Here is a 16,519-nt window from a genome sequence, read left to right on the forward strand (position 1 = left end):
AAGGTTATACATATTATTTTCTCTTTTTCCAAACTCCATTCTTTAGCCCACTCAAATAAGGTACCATCTCTGCTCTCAATTGTTCTTTTCCTAGATTAGTGTTTTATTTTTCTATCTTCTCAGTTTTCGAAAGGACAGAGTAGAGTGATACCAGGGTCTTATTAGTCAGTCTATATGGAGCCTGCAAAATATAATTTTACCTTTTCCCTTCCTCTGGCTGTCTCTTATTTACCATGGTGGTCTTCTTGTTGACCCTCTGGAGAACAACTTCGGAAACACTATGTGTCAGGGAGAGTCTTCACCCTAACCATGATGTCTTGCCCTTCATATTATTACAACCTAGAACTGCAGTTGCTGAGATCAATAAAAATGCACTGACTCTATTCTCTTTCAAGTTAAGGAAAGCATAATACATAGAAAAGAATTTCTCCCTTAGGCCCATCTTTCTGGCAAACATAGCCCGAAGCTTTCCCAAGTCTGTTCCCATCTCCCAAATAATCTTAACAGCAAAATAGTGGCCCTGAATCAAAGACCTGATGAATTTTCTGTCGTATGTTTCTCACTTGCTAACTAGCAAAATTATTGATCTAGGCCAACAATTTTTTTTCTTTTCTTCAGACATCATCTAAATTAATTTGTTAAAATGTTTCAGGGTTTTTTTGTGCTTCAGCCGGACCAGATGCAGGTATGCGACTCTTCTATAGCCATGGGGACTTATTTGTTTCCTTATCTATGCCTCCACCTGCAGTATTAGGATTAACAACCATAATTTGACGCTTTTCTCCTTGTACACTGATAAGCGCCAAGCTTCAACATGAAAACATTCTCTTTAAGCCCCACCCTTCTCCTTCACATCCCCTGTTAAGTACTTAACTTGCCACAGGTAAAGTATAAGCACTGGGTTTTTTTCCAAGTCAAGATAGTATAATGAAAATCTTGTAAAAGAAATTGTAAGGCTTATTTTGTGAGCAGTGAAGTCATGAGAGGAAAGAGCTCACAATAAGGCTGGCAGAAAGACAGGCTCAGAGTGAAACTTGTCCCTTGGGATATTTGAAAGCTAAAATGCTATGCAAGGGAAATAGGGTCTTGGGTGTAAATGGACTGAGGAATGTGGCATCATTCTGTACTTACAATGACAAAAGTGTGTGTAGATGTGAGACAAAGTGTACACAAGCAAATAAGTGCAGTGCTCAGACTCATGATAGGAGAATATTTGTAGCTAATCCCTTTTATCATGGTGTTACAGGTTCTAAATCCCCTTCTGGTTCTTATCTTCATCCCGTTGTTTGACTTTGTCATTTATCGTCTGGTCTCCAAGTGTGGAATTAACTTCTCGTAAGTGTTCACTATGTCTGTATGGATTACTCTAAATTGACTCAGTCTTGCCCAGTTTGATAAAGATTCAATGTCAGTATTTTTCTTAGTGATGATTTGTTTTGGTTTATCATCTATCTACTTCTATTTTTCCGTGTTAGACTAAGTGCCTATTGACCCTGAAAAATGGGAATTAGATATAATTAATGAGAGTCGAAGCCATTACTGTGGACTTAACTGTGTGATGTTGAAGGGGCAGGTCTAGGTTTCATGCCAAACCAAAAATATGTGAAATTTAGCTCCTAAACCAACTTTCTTCTTTGTTCTTGAATGTTGTCTCTTCAAAGAAACTCAAGGCCTTTGATGACTACTAATCCCTTTAAATCTCTTGTTGTCCCTATGAAACAAATGGGGAACCTAGTAGGACTGGGGACTGAATTATTCCCAATTACTGCCTGAAATTTTTTCTAAATAGAAGGATTAGTCTTTTTTAGAGTTTGGCAAAAAAAGTTTCAAGCCTTCTTTCATTCTTGATTTAATAGCAATTTCATTTTGATGACCACTTTACCAAATGAAAATGGCCCTTTGTCATTTGTTCATTGAGCAGATGTTGGGAAGTTTAGGACCAAGTGTCATGAAAATATAAATCAAGCAAAGAAAAAAAAAACCCATTTCCCTCAAAGAGTTTATTACTTAGTAAAGGGGCTAGAGTATATATATATATATATATAAAATACAACTACTACACAGGTAAAATAAGTGTCCTAAGAAGGGAAGATGAAGTGCCAAGGAGATGTAGAAAAGAAAAAGCCCCTCCCCTGCCAAGGCCAACAGATTTCTGCAGAGGAATGTGAGGTAAAGCATGTACAGCACTTGGCATATGGTATTTGTTCAATAAACCTGGTTGTATTGCCATTATTTTTGGTATTATGACATAGCGAATAGAAAAACCATCATAAGCAAAGATGGAGGTGGGTAAATGTGGTGTATCATAGAGAAGAGCAGTTCAATGTGACTCAAGAACAAGAATAAAGAAGAATGTATGAAGGGGAGTTCTAGGAAATCCCTAGAAAAGTAATTGGTCATGGAAACAAGGATTTAGAAAAGTAATTGGGATCAAATCAGGAAAAGTCTTTGATACAGTTTGAATATTTGTACCCACTCAAATCTCATTTTGAAATGTAATCCCCAATGTTGGATGTTGGAGGTGGGGTCTGGTGGGAGGTAGTTGGATCATGGGGATGAATTCCTCATGAATGGTTTAGTGCTATCCCATTGGTGCTGTCCTCATGATAGTGAGTTCTAGTGAGATCTGACCATTTAAAAGCGTGTAGTATCTCCCTGCCCTTCACTTGCTCCTGCTTTCACCATGTGACATGCCTGTTTTCCCAGAGGGTATAAGCCATAGACCTTGGTGGCTTCTACATGGTGTTAAGCCTGCAGGCATACAAAGTGCAAGAATGAAGAATGCTTGGCACCCTTCACCTAGATTTCAGAGGCTGTATGAGAAAGTGTGGGTGTTCATGCAGAAACCTGCTGCAGGGGTGGAGCCCCCAGAGAGTACCTCTACTAGGGCAGTGTTGAGGTAAAATGTGGGGTTGGAGCCCCCACACAGAGTCCCCTCAAGGACACTGACTAGTGGAGCTGTGAGAAGGGGGCCACCATCCTCCAGACCCCAGAATGGTAGACCCACTGGCAGCTTGCACCCTGGGCCTGGAAAACCACAGACACTCAACAACCTGTGAGAGCAGCCACAGGGGCTGAACTCTGCAAAGCCACAGGGGTGGAGCTATTCAAGTCCTTGGGAGCCCACCCCTTGTACTGGTGTGCCGTGAATGTGGGACATGGAGTCAAAGGAGATTATTCTGGAACTTTAAGATTTAATAACTGCCCTGCTGGGTTTCAGACTTGCCTGGGGCCTGTAGCCCATTTGTTTTGGCCAGTTTCTCCCTTTTGGAATGGGAATGTTTACCCAGTGCCTATACCCCTGTTTTATTTTGGGAGTCAATAAGTTGTTTTGATTTTATAGGCTCGTGGGTGGAAGGGACTTGCCTTATTTCAAATGAGACTTTGGACTTGGAACTTTTGATTGAGTTTGTGCTGGAATGATAAAAATTTGGGGGACTATTGGGAAGATATAATTGTATTTTGCAACGTGAGAAGGACATGATATTTTTGGGGGGCTAGAGATGGAATGATATAGTTTGAATATTTGTCCCTGCCAAAATCTCATGTTGAAATGTAATTCCCAATGATAAAGGTGGGGCCTGGTGGGACATGATTGGATCATGGGAGTGAATTCTCATGAAGGGTTTAGCACCATTCTGTGGTGCTATCCTCATGATAGTGAATGAGTTCTCACAAGATCTGGTCATTTAAAAGTGTGTGGCACCTCCCACCTCCTCGCTTGCCTCTACTTTCACCATGTGACATGCCTATTGCACCTTTGGCTTCTCCCATGATTGAAAGCTCCTCGAGGCTTCACCAGAAGCTGGGAAGATGCCAGCACTGTGCTTCCTGTAAAGCTGCAGAACCATAAGCCAATTAAACTTCTTTTCTTTATAAATTACCCAGTCTCGGATATTTCTTTATAGCAATGCAAGAACAGCCTAATGCAGTCTTTAATAATAGGCTACAGAGTTTGGATTTCATCCTTTAGAGTCTAAAGTTTAGATATAATTGTTTCTCCTTTCCACCACAGATCACTTAGGAAAATGGCTGTTGGTATGATCCTAGCATGCCTGGCATTTGCAGTTGCGGCAGCTGTAGAGATAAAAATAAATGTGAGTTCAGTAATTCTTAAGTTCTATGAGGGCAGGATCATATCTTTCTTATTTGCTCTTTTGACTTGTTCAATCATGATTCCCTAGGACCTAGCACAGTACCCGTTTTATAAGAGGTGCATCATAAGTATTTGTGATAAATAAGTAGATACAGGGGTAAAACAGCAATGCAAAATGAGGCCCACCTCCCACCTGAGTGACTCAGAATGTATTTTCAGGGAATTCTTAAACACTAATATCCAAGATAGCCATCTCCTTAGGGAACACAGGCTTATGCGATGTCTTTCTAGATACTCAAGTAAAAACCTTTTGGCAGATTGAATAGCCACTATTACGGATGAGGCCACAGCTGAGTCAAAAAGCATCGAGTTTGTAAGCTGGCATTGGTACTTGCTACAATGAGCTGATGTTTCCCTCTCCAAGCTGCCTTTAGAGTTTTCTAAGCCAAATATTTTTCAGAGGGAGAAAACTATGTCTACTTGGCTAGTGGACTAGGCTGTCAGAAACAACTGAGATATGTGTTGCCATTGTATCTGAAGGATTATTTGTTGGTGATTCTGACATGTGTTCTTTGTTCTAAGGAAATGGCCCCAGACCAGTTAGGTCCCCAGGAGGTTTTCCTACAAGTCTTGAATCTGGCAGATGATGAAGTGAAGGTGACAGTGGTGGGAAATGAAAACAATTCTCTGTTGATGGAGTCCATCAAATCCTTTCAGGTGAGGTGTGTACCTGAATGAATTAGAAACTCTGTATGCTATATTGATCTTGATTTTTCCTTAACATTAATTGTATCATAAGCATCTTCCCATGTCTTTAGATAATCTTTGAGCACATGATTTTAATGGGCATATAATATTCCATTCTATAGATATACCATCGTTTATTTAGACATTTCCACATAGGTATTCAGTTATTATTATACATAATCCTATAATGAACATTCTTATTCATAAATATTTATGCATGCCTCTGATTATTTCTTAGAGTAGATTCCAAGAAATAAAATGGCTAGGTTAAAGAAAGGAATTACTAGGTTGAAAGTGTCTGATGAGGTTGCCTACCCTGAGATGCTACATCATGATGTCTAATATGGAGTAGAAGGTATATGTGACCTTCATTTTATGTTCTTCATTTTACAGAAAACACCACACTATTCCAAACTGCACCTGAAAACAAAAAGCCAGGATTTTCACTTCCACCTGAAATATCACAATTTATCTCTCTACACTGAGCATTCTGTGCAGGAGAAGAACTGGTACAGTCTTGTCATTCGTGAAGATGGGAACAGTATCTCCAGCATGATGGTAAGTTGAGGAATTGCCTGTGTTTTAAGTTGTCATCTCAAAGTAATATGACTGTCTCATCAGTGTCTTACCAAGGATCTGCCTGATGATCAAATTTTCTGAGCATATGTCTTATTTCATCAGCTGTTACTGATTTTTACTTTTCTCTGTTGTAGGTAAAGGATACAGAAAGCAAAACAACCAATGGGATGATAACCGTGAGGTTTGAATGTCAATGAGATTCCAGGCCACTCTGTTTTCTTGAATCTTGGATCTCTTCTAATCTTTGGGGCTTCATTCTACTTTTTCTGAACAGGAATTCCCTCTCCTAGAATGCCAGGGGCACTGGTGTCAAAAGGCATTTTCTAGGACAGTGAGAGGCAGATAGGCTTCTTTTCTCATGTGGGATTCAAACATGACTCTATCTGTGTATGCCCCCTGTACTCTGGGGCATAAATCCTTTCTGCTGAATTTTATCTATTTATCTTGCTGTCAGGAAAATAACTGAGTACTTTTCTCTTTGTGATCACTAGAGAGAAATTTGGAAGTAAGAAAATAATCCTCCCTTCATTTTTGATAGTTGAATATATATCTTTTAAAGTATAGTTTTTATTATAAGCCTATAGAGGCATCATGGTATAGCACACATTTGGAGTCAAAAGACTTAGTTTTGAATCCAGATAAGGCTGAAGCGTCTTGTCAAACGGTGAGGGACAGTTACAGAGATGGAGTACCCAAGAGGACATGTGTTCTCTGTGGCTGGTATTAGATATGAAATGGACAGATACATAGGTCTATGACCACCAAGGTCAAGTGGTTGCTGTTGAGAATAGCATTTTAGAGGAGAACTTTTAGTGAAAAGTCTGGATTTCACTGAAGGGTAGGACAGTCATAATAACTTGCTTTTGAATATGCTTCAAAAAAAGTAAACAGCTCAAAATAAAACAATGTGAGGTCAGAGAGCCATGGGCCTCCAGAAGGGACATTTTCGAGGTCAGTGTAGAATGATCTAAAGTCTAGGAATCAACATTCAGGACTCTAGAGGGAACTGTCCTTCTTATTCCTGAGGCCAGAGACCAAATCAAAAGCTATCAAAACAGAAATGTACCAAAACCCATCCTTAGAGGACAATCTAGGTGCCAGGTTCAGAAAAATAGAAAGATGGTTCTGGAAGGGTCCAAAGTTTCTGCAGACTCCAAAACAATTATAACAACCTACTCTGGGCTGAGAGTCTGAATTTTGCATAAGTCACATTGGACTTCATTTTAAGAGGATAAGATATCAGTTTTATGTAAATACTGTCATATCTTCATATATGAATAATTATCTTATTTTTCTTAGTAAAGTCTCAGTTGATAGATTCCACCATTATAAGGGAAATAAATTAGATGCACCTAAGCTGGATTAGTGACGAAACTCAGATTTCCATGAATGATCATAATAGTGTCCGTCTAGCTAGAGGTCTGGTGAGGATGTGACAGATAAAAGTTCAAGAAAAAGAAAGTTAGGAACAGCTAAGACTATGGATTACTTTTTACATGTGGGTTCATTCATCTAGTTAACAATATACATTAGGTGCCTTTTATGTGCCAGCCACTATTCTAGGCACTTAAGGCACTGGGGATATAGTTATACCCAAAACATAAAAGGCCCCTACCCTCTTTTATCAGGTGTTCCTGTTTGTTTGATATGTAAATAATATTTCTACCCTCAGGTTTGTTAACACTTTGCATAAAGATGTCAACATCTCCCTGAGTACAGATACCTCTCTCAATGTTGGTGAAGACTATGGTGTGTCTGCTTATAGAACTGTGCAAAGAGGAGAGTAAGTGCATTGCCCCTGTGGACATTTTACTTTTGTCAATAATTGTTTTTTAAGTGCTATATTTGTATATAGGTGGGGAACTTAGGTGCATGTGGTCTAATTTTGAGTATAGACACACTCCTGATCTTTTCCAACTCTTGCTTCCTTCCCTCAGTCTCACTTTTTTTCTGCACAGATATGTTGAGATCACGATTGCCATGAAGACCACACTATATAGTTAATACAGCCCATCTCTGTATAGTTAACACAGTCCATCTCTGTGAGTTTCTCAAAGTTGATTATTGGTTTCCATTTCTACTAAAGAAGGTACTTTGGTACCTTACAATGGCACTTCATTACTTAGAGCTTATCTTCTCAAGTTCATTGTTATAGCCTGTTCTACTAAGTCATAAGATTTGCTTGAGGAAAATTCACATGGTACTTAAGTTAACAAAAGAATATGATTTGTAACTTCTTTATTTAGGTTGAATATTTTAGAAAACACCTGACAGGCAATAAAGAGCTCAAATCAGGGACAGAAGCCTGGCATGAAAATAACCTACTCCAAGAAACATTTCTTTTCAAAGATAATTAGTGGCTTCACTGCTTTCCTCACCATCAGTAGAGAGATGAGATCACTTTCGGCTGGAGATGGGAATGCTTTTCTAAGCCTTGATATTTCTTCTAACCTAAATTCATCCTGTTCCAGATACCCTGCAGTGCATTGTAGAACAGAAGATAAAAACTTTTCTCTGAATTTGGGTCTACTAGACTTTGGTGCAGCGTATCTGTTTGTTATTACTAATGTAAGTAGCTCACAGCCAACTCCTTACCCTCTTTCCATATATATATCTCCTGGGATCCTCTAGGCAGGGGCAGAAAACAAAAGAGAAGACTGTGCAAAGCAGACACATATATTTATTTCTAGCATAAGATGACAGGTTCTACAGTGACTTTATTTATTTTTATTTTTATTTTTTTGAGACGGAGTTTCGCTCTCGTCGCCCAGGCTGGAGTGCAGTGGCACCATCTCGGCTCACTGCAACCTCTGCCTCCTGGGTTAAAGTGATTCTCCTGCCTCAGCCTCCCATGTAGCTGGGATTACAGGCATCTACCACCACGCCCAGCTAATTTTTGTATTTTTAGTAGAGATGGGGTTTTGCCATGTTGGCCAGGCTGGTCTCAAACTCCTGACCTCAGGTGATCCACCCACCTCAGCCTCCCAAAGTGCTGAGATTACAAGCATGAGTCACCGCACCTGGCTGTACAGTGACTTTAGAAAGCCCACTGTCTCTGTAGGGGGTAAGAGATAACATCAACAACAAGCAAAGGGTCTTGGGGAAGGAGAGACATAATTTATCTTGAGCTATCACTGTGAGATGCCACGGCCTGCTCCAGTCTCATTATGTCTCCAAGCAAAAAAAAACTATTTATGAAAAAGTACTTATGTCATCTTGGCCGGCTTCATTTGCAGATCTTCTCACTCTCTGGAAATTTGATCTGCTAACATGTCACAGTCTGAAATACTGAAACTGATAATAATGTCAATCCCTACACAAAGTTTGGGGATCAGTTAACTGTGATCTGTCAAAAACAATTGTCCTAGCAGTCAGGACAGAGTACCTCTGATTTTAATTTTGATGTAAATCTTGACTTTAATTTTGTTATTTCATTACTATTCATACTGTATTAAAGACTAAAAGATAGTGAATAAGAAAAAGAAAGAACATTCCTAGAGGTTGGATGATAACCCAATTTATAAAGTTTTATTTATTTTACTAATTAATTAATTTAATTAACTTGATCCTTTTGGTGTGCCATTTTTATAACAGCTTTATTGAGATATAATTGATATACCATAAAATTCACCCATTTAAAGTATCCAATGATTTTAAATATATTAGTACAGTCAATATATGTTAATATGTGTTCATTATATAGAAGGAATATATATCCAATAATATGTATTCAATGGTTTTTACTATATTCACAGATTTGTGCCATTTAGGAACACTTTTTATCACCCCTCTCAAAAAATAACGTACCCATAAGCAGTCATTCCCCATTTCCTCTTAAACCACTAGTCTACTTTGTCTGTAAATTCTTCTATTCTGGACATGTCATGTAAATGGAATCATACAATATGTGCCATTTTGTGTCTGGCTTCTTTCACTTAGCATGTTTTTCAAGGCTCTTCCATGTTGTAGCATGTATCAATGTTTTATTTCTTTTTATTGCCAGGTAATATTCCATTGCATGGATATAATACATTTTATGTATTTATCAATTGATGTACATTTGAATTGTTTCTACCTTTTGACTCTTGGGAATCATGCTGTTATGAACATTCATGTACAAGTTTTTGTGTGGACATATGTTTTCATTTCTTTTGGATAGGTAACTAGCAGTGGAATTGCTGGGTCACATGGTGACTCTATGTTTAACCATTTGTGGACTTTTCCAAAGTGACTGCACTGTTTACATTTCCACCAATCACGTATATGAGTTGCAGTTTTTCTACATCTTCACCGACACTTGTTTTCTGTCTTTTTATTATAGCCACTCTAGTGTGGGTGTGAAATGACATCTCATTGTGGTTTTCATTGCCATTCCCCTGATGGCTAAAGATTTAGAGCATTTTTTCTTGTCTTTATCAGTCATTTGTGTATTTTCTTTGAAGAAGTGTCTCTTCAGATCCTCTGCCTAATTTCTAATTGGGTTATTTGTATTTTTTATTAGTTGTAAGCATTCTTTATATATTTTTAGATATATCTGTTATCATATATAATTTGCAAAATCTCACATTCAATAGGTTGTCTTTTAACTTTCTTGATGGTATCTGTTGAAGCAGAAAAATTTTTAATTATGATGAAGTTCAATTTATCTATTTTTTCTTCAGTTGATTGTGCTTTTGATGTCATACCTAATCCAAAGTCATAAGAATCTGTGCATATGTTTTCTTCTAAGAGTTTTATAGTTAATTCATTTTGAGATAAATTTTGTATATGGTATAAGGTAGGGGGTCCAGCCCCATTCTTTTGTATGTGTATATCTAGTTGTCCCAGGATAATTTCTGGAAAAGACTATTCTTCCCCTATTCCCCTATTAAATGTTCTTGGCATTTTTGTCAAAATTCAATTGATCATAAATGTAAAGGCATTTTTCTGGACTCTCAATTCCATTCCATTGATCTGTATGTTTATCCTTGTGCCAGTACCACACTGTCTTGATTACTGTTGCTTTGTAGTAAGATTTGAATTCAGAGAGTATGAGTCTCTAGCCTTCTTCTTTTTTAAGATCGATCTGCCCATTCTGGGTCCCATGAATTTTCATATGAATTTTAGAATCATATTAAGATCAGAAGCCAGCTGGGATTTTGATAGGGATTGCATTGAGTCTGAAGATCATTTTAGGGAATAGTATTGCCATATTAACAATATTAAGTCTTCTGATCAGTGAACGTGAGATATCTTTCTATTTATTTGGGTCTTCTTTAATTTTTTCAACAATGTTTTGTAGTTTATTTCATTTTATTTTATTTTATTTTATTTTATTTTATTTTATTTTATTTTATTTTATTTAGATATGAGGTCTCATTCTGTGGCCTAGGCTGGAGCACAGTGGCATTATCGTAGCTCACTGTAGCCTTGAACTCCTGGGCTCAAATGACACTCCTGCCTCAGCCTCCTGAATAGCTAGGACTACAGGCATGTACCACTGCTCCTGGTTAATTTTTTAATTTTTTGTAGAGATTGGGGTCTTGCTATGTTGATCATGATGATCTCAAACTCCTGGCCTCAAGTAATCCTCCTGCCTTTGCCTTCCAAAGTGCTAGGATTACGGGTGTGAGCCATCATGCCCAGACTAAGGTTCCTTTTTAGAGACAGAGTCTTGCTATGTTTCCCAGGCTCGTCTCTAAACTTCTGGCCTCAAGCGATCCTCTCTGCTCATTCTCCTGAGTAGCTGGGATTATAGGCATGAACCACCATGCACAGCACATGTTATTTTCAGAGTATACATTTTACATTTATTTTGTTAAATTTATTCCTACTTATTTTATTCTTTTTGAAGCTCTGGTTAATGGAATCCTTTTCTTAATTTCATTTTCAAATTTTCCATTGCAAATTACAGAAATACAGTTGACTTTTGTATATTGATTTTGCATTGTGCAATCCTGCTGAACTCATTTATTAGTGCTAATGGGTTTTTTTAGTGGATCCCTTAGACTTTATACATACAAGATCATATCATCAGCAAATAGAGATAGCTTTACTTTTTCATTTTCAATCTGGATGGTTTTTATTTCTTTTCCTTGTCAGTTGCTCTAGCTGGAACCTCTAGTACAATATTGAATAGAAGTGGTGAAAGCAGACATACTTTTAGGGGGAGAGCATTCAGTCTTTTATCATTAAGTGTGTAATCTGTGGATTTTTCATAGATACTCTGTTAGATTGAGAAAGTTCCTTTCTATTCCTAGTTTGTTGGAGAGTTTTCTGTTTGTTTGTTTTACCATGAACAGGGGTTGAATTTTATCAAATGCTTTTCCTGCATTTATTGAGATGGTAATGTGGTTTTGTCCCTTATTTTATTGATACGGTGTATACAACAATTGATTTTTAGATACTAAACCAATCCAATTCTATTAACCTCCTCCTCCACCTTCTTTTCCTCCTCCCACTTCTTCTTCTTTTTTAGAAATAGGGTCTCAGCCAGGCACGGTGGCTCACGCCTGTAGTCCCAGCACTTTGGGAGGCCGAGGTGGGCGGATCACGAGGTCAGGAGATCAAGACCATCCTGGCTAACACGGTGAAACCCCGTCTCTACTAAAAATATAAAAAATTAGCTGGGCGTGGCGGCGGGCGCCTGTAGTCCCAGCTACTCGGGAGACTGAGGCAGGAGAATGGCGTGAACCCGGGAGGCGAAGCTTGCAGTGAGCCGAGATCTCCAGCCTGGGTGACAGAGACAGACTCCGTCTCAAAAAAAAAAGAAAGAATGAATGAAATAGGGTCTCGCCCTGTTGCCCATGATGCAGTGCAGTGCTGCAATCATAGTTCACTGTAGCCTGGAACTCCTGGGCTCAAGTGATCCTTCTGTCTCAGCCTTTCAAGTAGCTGGGACTACAGGCATGTGCTACCATACTGAATTAATTACAAACTTTTTTTTAAAAGAGAAGAGGTCACTATGTTGACCAAGCTGGTCTCTAACTCCTGGACTCAAGTGATTCTTCTTCCTCAGCCTCCCAAAGTGCTTGGATTACAGGTATTAACCACTGCACCTGGCTATAATTCTATTAATTTTCTAGGGCTGCTACAACAAAGCACCACAAGCTGAGTGGCTTATGGGATAGAAATTCATTGTCTCACAATTATGGTGGCTAGAAGTCTGAGATGAAGGTTTTGCTAGGACTGGTTCCTTCTGAGGGCTGTGAATAATCTGTTCCATGCCTCTGCCATGGCTTCTGGCAATTTGCTGGAAATATTTGGTATTCCTTGGAATACAGAAGAATCACCCTAATATCTGCCTTCATCTTCACATGGTGCTCTTCCTATGTGTCTGGCTGTGTCCAAATTTACCCCCTTTTTAATAAGGATACATGTTATTGGATTAGACCCACCCTATTGACCTTATTTCAACATTACTAATTACATATATAACAATCCTGTTTCCCAATAAGTTTATATTCTGAGGTACTTGGTTTTAGGACTTCAACATATGAGTTTTGGGGGACATGATTCAGCCCATAATGCTTGTGTTCCTGGTGTTATTCCATTTTCTGTTTCTTCTGTCTCTCATATGCCATTCAAGATAGAGGTCGTATGTATTGTTTCTGAATACCAGGATCTAATAAGCATCTAGAGTAGAGGCCATAAATTGGGGTTCTGGGGGCCCAATTTCTTTCATAGTCCTGTCTTGTTTGGCCTGCACAGTATTGACAAAAATAACAAAAGAATTAATTGCCAATAAATTCAAGAGATTACACTTAAGAAGTTGTATTACTAACATTTCTTGGAAAAAAAAATTAGAAGATTTCCTAACAGGTATTACTGTGTCAACTGTCTAGTGCTGTAGTGGCTGTGCCCTTTAGATGGGACCTGTGCTGTCCAGTTCATTATAGGCCCCATCATTTCCTTGCAGCCTCTTTCATTTACTTAATTACCTGCCTATGAGCATTTAAGTATCTGACTTTGATTTAGAAGCTCTGGCCGTAGTCTGTTCTTATGCTGAGAAAACACAAGCAGATGCCTAGGTATTATTTACACTGTCAACTAAAGGAAAAGAAGATTCCTTTATCTTACTATTTTAGACCCAATGACCATTTGATTCAGAGCATTAAGGGCATTTATATGTCAAAGACTTTTCATCTGAAGGACTTTTGACCATGATATTTTAATTATGCTGTTTTTGTCTCATGTATCTGGATATTACACCTAATTCCTAATAATAGTTTTACTTCAAGAAATATATTCATATGGTTAGGCTTTGTGTCCCCACCCAAATCTCATCTTGAATTATAATCCCCATAATCCCCACATGTCTAGGGAGAGACCTGGTGGGAGGTGATTGGATCGTGGAGGCGGTTTCCCCCATCCTGTTCTTGTGATAGTGAGTGACTTCTCATGAGATATGATGGTTTTATAAGGGGCTCTTTCCCCTTTGCTCCTCACTCTTCTCTCTCCTGCCACCATGTGAGAAGGTCCAAGCTTGCTTCCCCTTCACCTTCTACCATGATTGTAAGTTTCCTGAGGCCTCCCTCCCCAGCCATCTGGAACTGTGAGTCAATTAAACCTCTTTCCTTTATAAATTACCCAGCCTTGGACAGTACTTTACAGCAGTGTGAAAATCGACTAATACATATATATATAATTTTTTTCTTCCATTTTCTTTTTTTGAGCCCCTTCAATAAATATACATATAATTTTTAAAATGTTATTTCATTTGTAATAAAATATATTAGTAGATGTAATCTATGTAAAACCAACCATAGCTAAAAACATACATATAGTTAAAGTACTTTTAGACCAAAGAAACAAAAGCTGATTGTGGAATCACATATATCTGGTAATATTAACAAAAACTTCACCTGGAAAAAAACTCTTTTTAACCAAAATTTTATGGAAAAATTACATCTTTTTGACAAAATTTGAATGTGTAAATTTTGAGTTAAAAAATAATGGCTTGGGCCAGGCACTGTGGCTCGTGCCTGTAACCCCAGCACTTTGGGAGGCCAAAGAAGGAGGGTTGCTTGAATCCAGGAGCTTGAGACTAGCTTGGTCAACATAATGACACTCCATTTCTACAAAAAATTTTCAAATTTTTAAGTTAGCTGGGCATGGTGGCACGTACTTGTAGTCCCAGCTACTTGGGAGGCTGAGGCAGAAGGATTGCTTGAGCCCAGGAGTTTGAGGCTACAGTGAGCTGTTATTGTGCTGCTGCACTTCAACCTGGGTGACAGAGCAGGATCCTGTCTCAAAAAAGAAAAAAGCCAATGAAGAAAAATCAAAATAGTATGTGGCATTTGATATGGATTTTTAAAAATTGACCAGTAAAACTTCAATGTGTTATCAAGAGAATAATTCATTCTAATAAAAGTAATTTCAGTAAGTTAAAAACCAAAATAGCAAATGTTAAAAGCACTTTAGTTGTACTTACATAGAAAGTGGAGTAAGAAATTAAACTTTTCTCAAGAAAATGCTTTCTGAAAATTTATTTTGTTTATATAATTCAGATGCCATTTTATGTTTAAAATGTTGTCCAGGATCAAAATGCCTGATAGGGCAAAACGGTGGAAATCCAAACTGCAATATCAAAATATTCTCTCATTTAAAGTCTCTGTCAATAATGATATCTGATCGAATCTAGGTGAGTGAGCATAATATTACCAAAAGAAGTTTTGAAAAGCTGGGATTTTGTAGAAATGCTCAATTTCCTGAAAGTGGCAGAAGAATGAAAATACGAAAAGGGTGGATATAAGGTCGTAGTTAGGAATGTTTACTTGAGACTACTGACAAGTCCATTTCCATTTTCTCTTTCCCTCATTAAGAATACCAATCAGGGTCTTCAGGCCTGGAAGATTGAAGACATTCCAGCCAACAAAATGTCCATTGCATGGCAGCTACCACAATATGCCTTGGTTACAGCTGGGGAGGTCATGTTCTCTGTCACAGGTCTTGAGTTTTCTTATTCTCAGGTAAGTTTTTGCAAATAGAAGGTAGAAATTGAGACATTGCTTAAAGGATGGTGAATTTTAATTCTAGCACTGACTTAAATAGGTATGTTATCTCTTTTGGCCTTGGGTACCTTATTTATGACCCTGAACATATATGACCTGAACATCTTGACTCCCCAGATCATGACAGTGCAGCATGGAAGTCTATGATTTGGGGGTTCTAGGAAAGAGATTAAAGATTAAAATGAAGAGCTGCAGAGTCAGACTCCCCACGTTCGAATTTTGGCTGCATGACCTATTGTGTAACCTTGAGCAAGTAAATTACTATCTCTGTAATGCTGTCACCCAGGCTGGAGTGCAGTGGTGCAATCTCAGCTCACTGCACTCCAGCCTGAGGGACAGAGTGAGACTTCATCTGCCTCCTCGGTTCAAGCGATTCTCCTGCCTCGGCCCCTTGAGTAGCTGGGATTATAGGCGCACACCACCATTCCTGGCTAATTTTTGTATTTTTAGTAGAGACAGGTTTCACCATGTTGGCCAGGCTGGTCTCCAACTCCTGACCTTGGATGATCTGCCCACCTTGACCTCCCAAAGTGCTAGGATTACAGGCATGAGCTACTGCACCCAGTCTGTAATGCTATTTTTTAAATGTATAAGAATACTAATAGAACTTATCTCTTAGGGTTGTAATGAAGATTATATGACATAATGAATTTAAAAATATTCAATTAGGAGCGTCATCTTATTCTTACTGTTTACATTATTAACACCCTCTGAATCAATGTGATAGCTGAACTTAATGAGGGAAGTTCTAACTTGGAAGCTTTTGTGGGAGAAGTTTCCTGGATGCATGGGGCATGAGGGCAGTGAAAGGAGTTTGTTTACTTTCAAACTTGTGTCATCCCCAGGCTCCCTCTAGCATGAAATCTGTACTCCAGGCAGCTTGGCTATTGACAATTGCAGTTGGGAATATCATCGTGCTTGTTGTGGCACAGTTCAGTGGCCTGGTACAGGTATGGATCTGAGGGAAGCAGGATTCATTTCTACTCAAGTTTTTCCTCCAGCTTTCTCTTCTCCCTTTCCCCCTATCTCTCTGCTTCCCGTATTCCCCATTCAGTGCTGTGACATGAAATGGGTTAGATTTACAGACTTTACTAGGAAAATAGGC

At 38.5% G+C, this 16,519-nt stretch overlaps 1 protein-coding gene across 13 annotated transcripts in view; it reads left to right on the plus strand.

Annotated features, from left to right (window-relative positions):
- SLC15A2 (solute carrier family 15 member 2) overlaps positions 1-16,519 on the plus strand; it is a 50,174-nt gene that overhangs the window by 30,676 nt on the left and 2,979 nt on the right. For 10 of the 13 annotated variants that reach the window (XR_010118471.1, XR_010118470.1, XR_010118472.1 and 7 more), the window contains 10 exons: positions 653-685; positions 1,247-1,335; positions 4,016-4,097; positions 4,679-4,813; positions 5,237-5,401; positions 5,557-5,603; positions 7,095-7,205; positions 7,894-7,990; positions 15,226-15,372; positions 16,260-16,364. Coding sequence is in view for 9 of the 13 variants with exons in the window: in XM_063630152.1 (XP_063486222.1) it covers positions 653-685; positions 1,247-1,335; positions 4,016-4,097; positions 4,679-4,813; positions 5,237-5,401; positions 5,557-5,603; positions 7,095-7,205; positions 7,894-7,990; positions 15,226-15,372; positions 16,260-16,364 (1,011 nt within the window). In the remaining 4 variants the exon portion in view is untranslated. The remainder of the gene's footprint in view (positions 1-652; positions 686-1,246; positions 1,336-4,015; positions 4,098-4,678; positions 4,814-5,236; positions 5,402-5,556; positions 5,604-7,094; positions 7,206-7,893; positions 7,991-15,225; positions 15,373-16,259; positions 16,365-16,519) is intronic. The other 3 variants (XR_010118473.1, XM_063630153.1, XM_055260690.2) reach the window with 1 other exon arrangement.

Source organism: Symphalangus syndactylus, chromosome 21, assembly GCF_028878055.3.
Source record: "Symphalangus syndactylus isolate Jambi chromosome 21, NHGRI_mSymSyn1-v2.1_pri, whole genome shotgun sequence".
In the NCBI taxonomy this organism is placed as follows: domain Eukaryota; kingdom Metazoa; phylum Chordata; class Mammalia; order Primates; family Hylobatidae; genus Symphalangus; species Symphalangus syndactylus.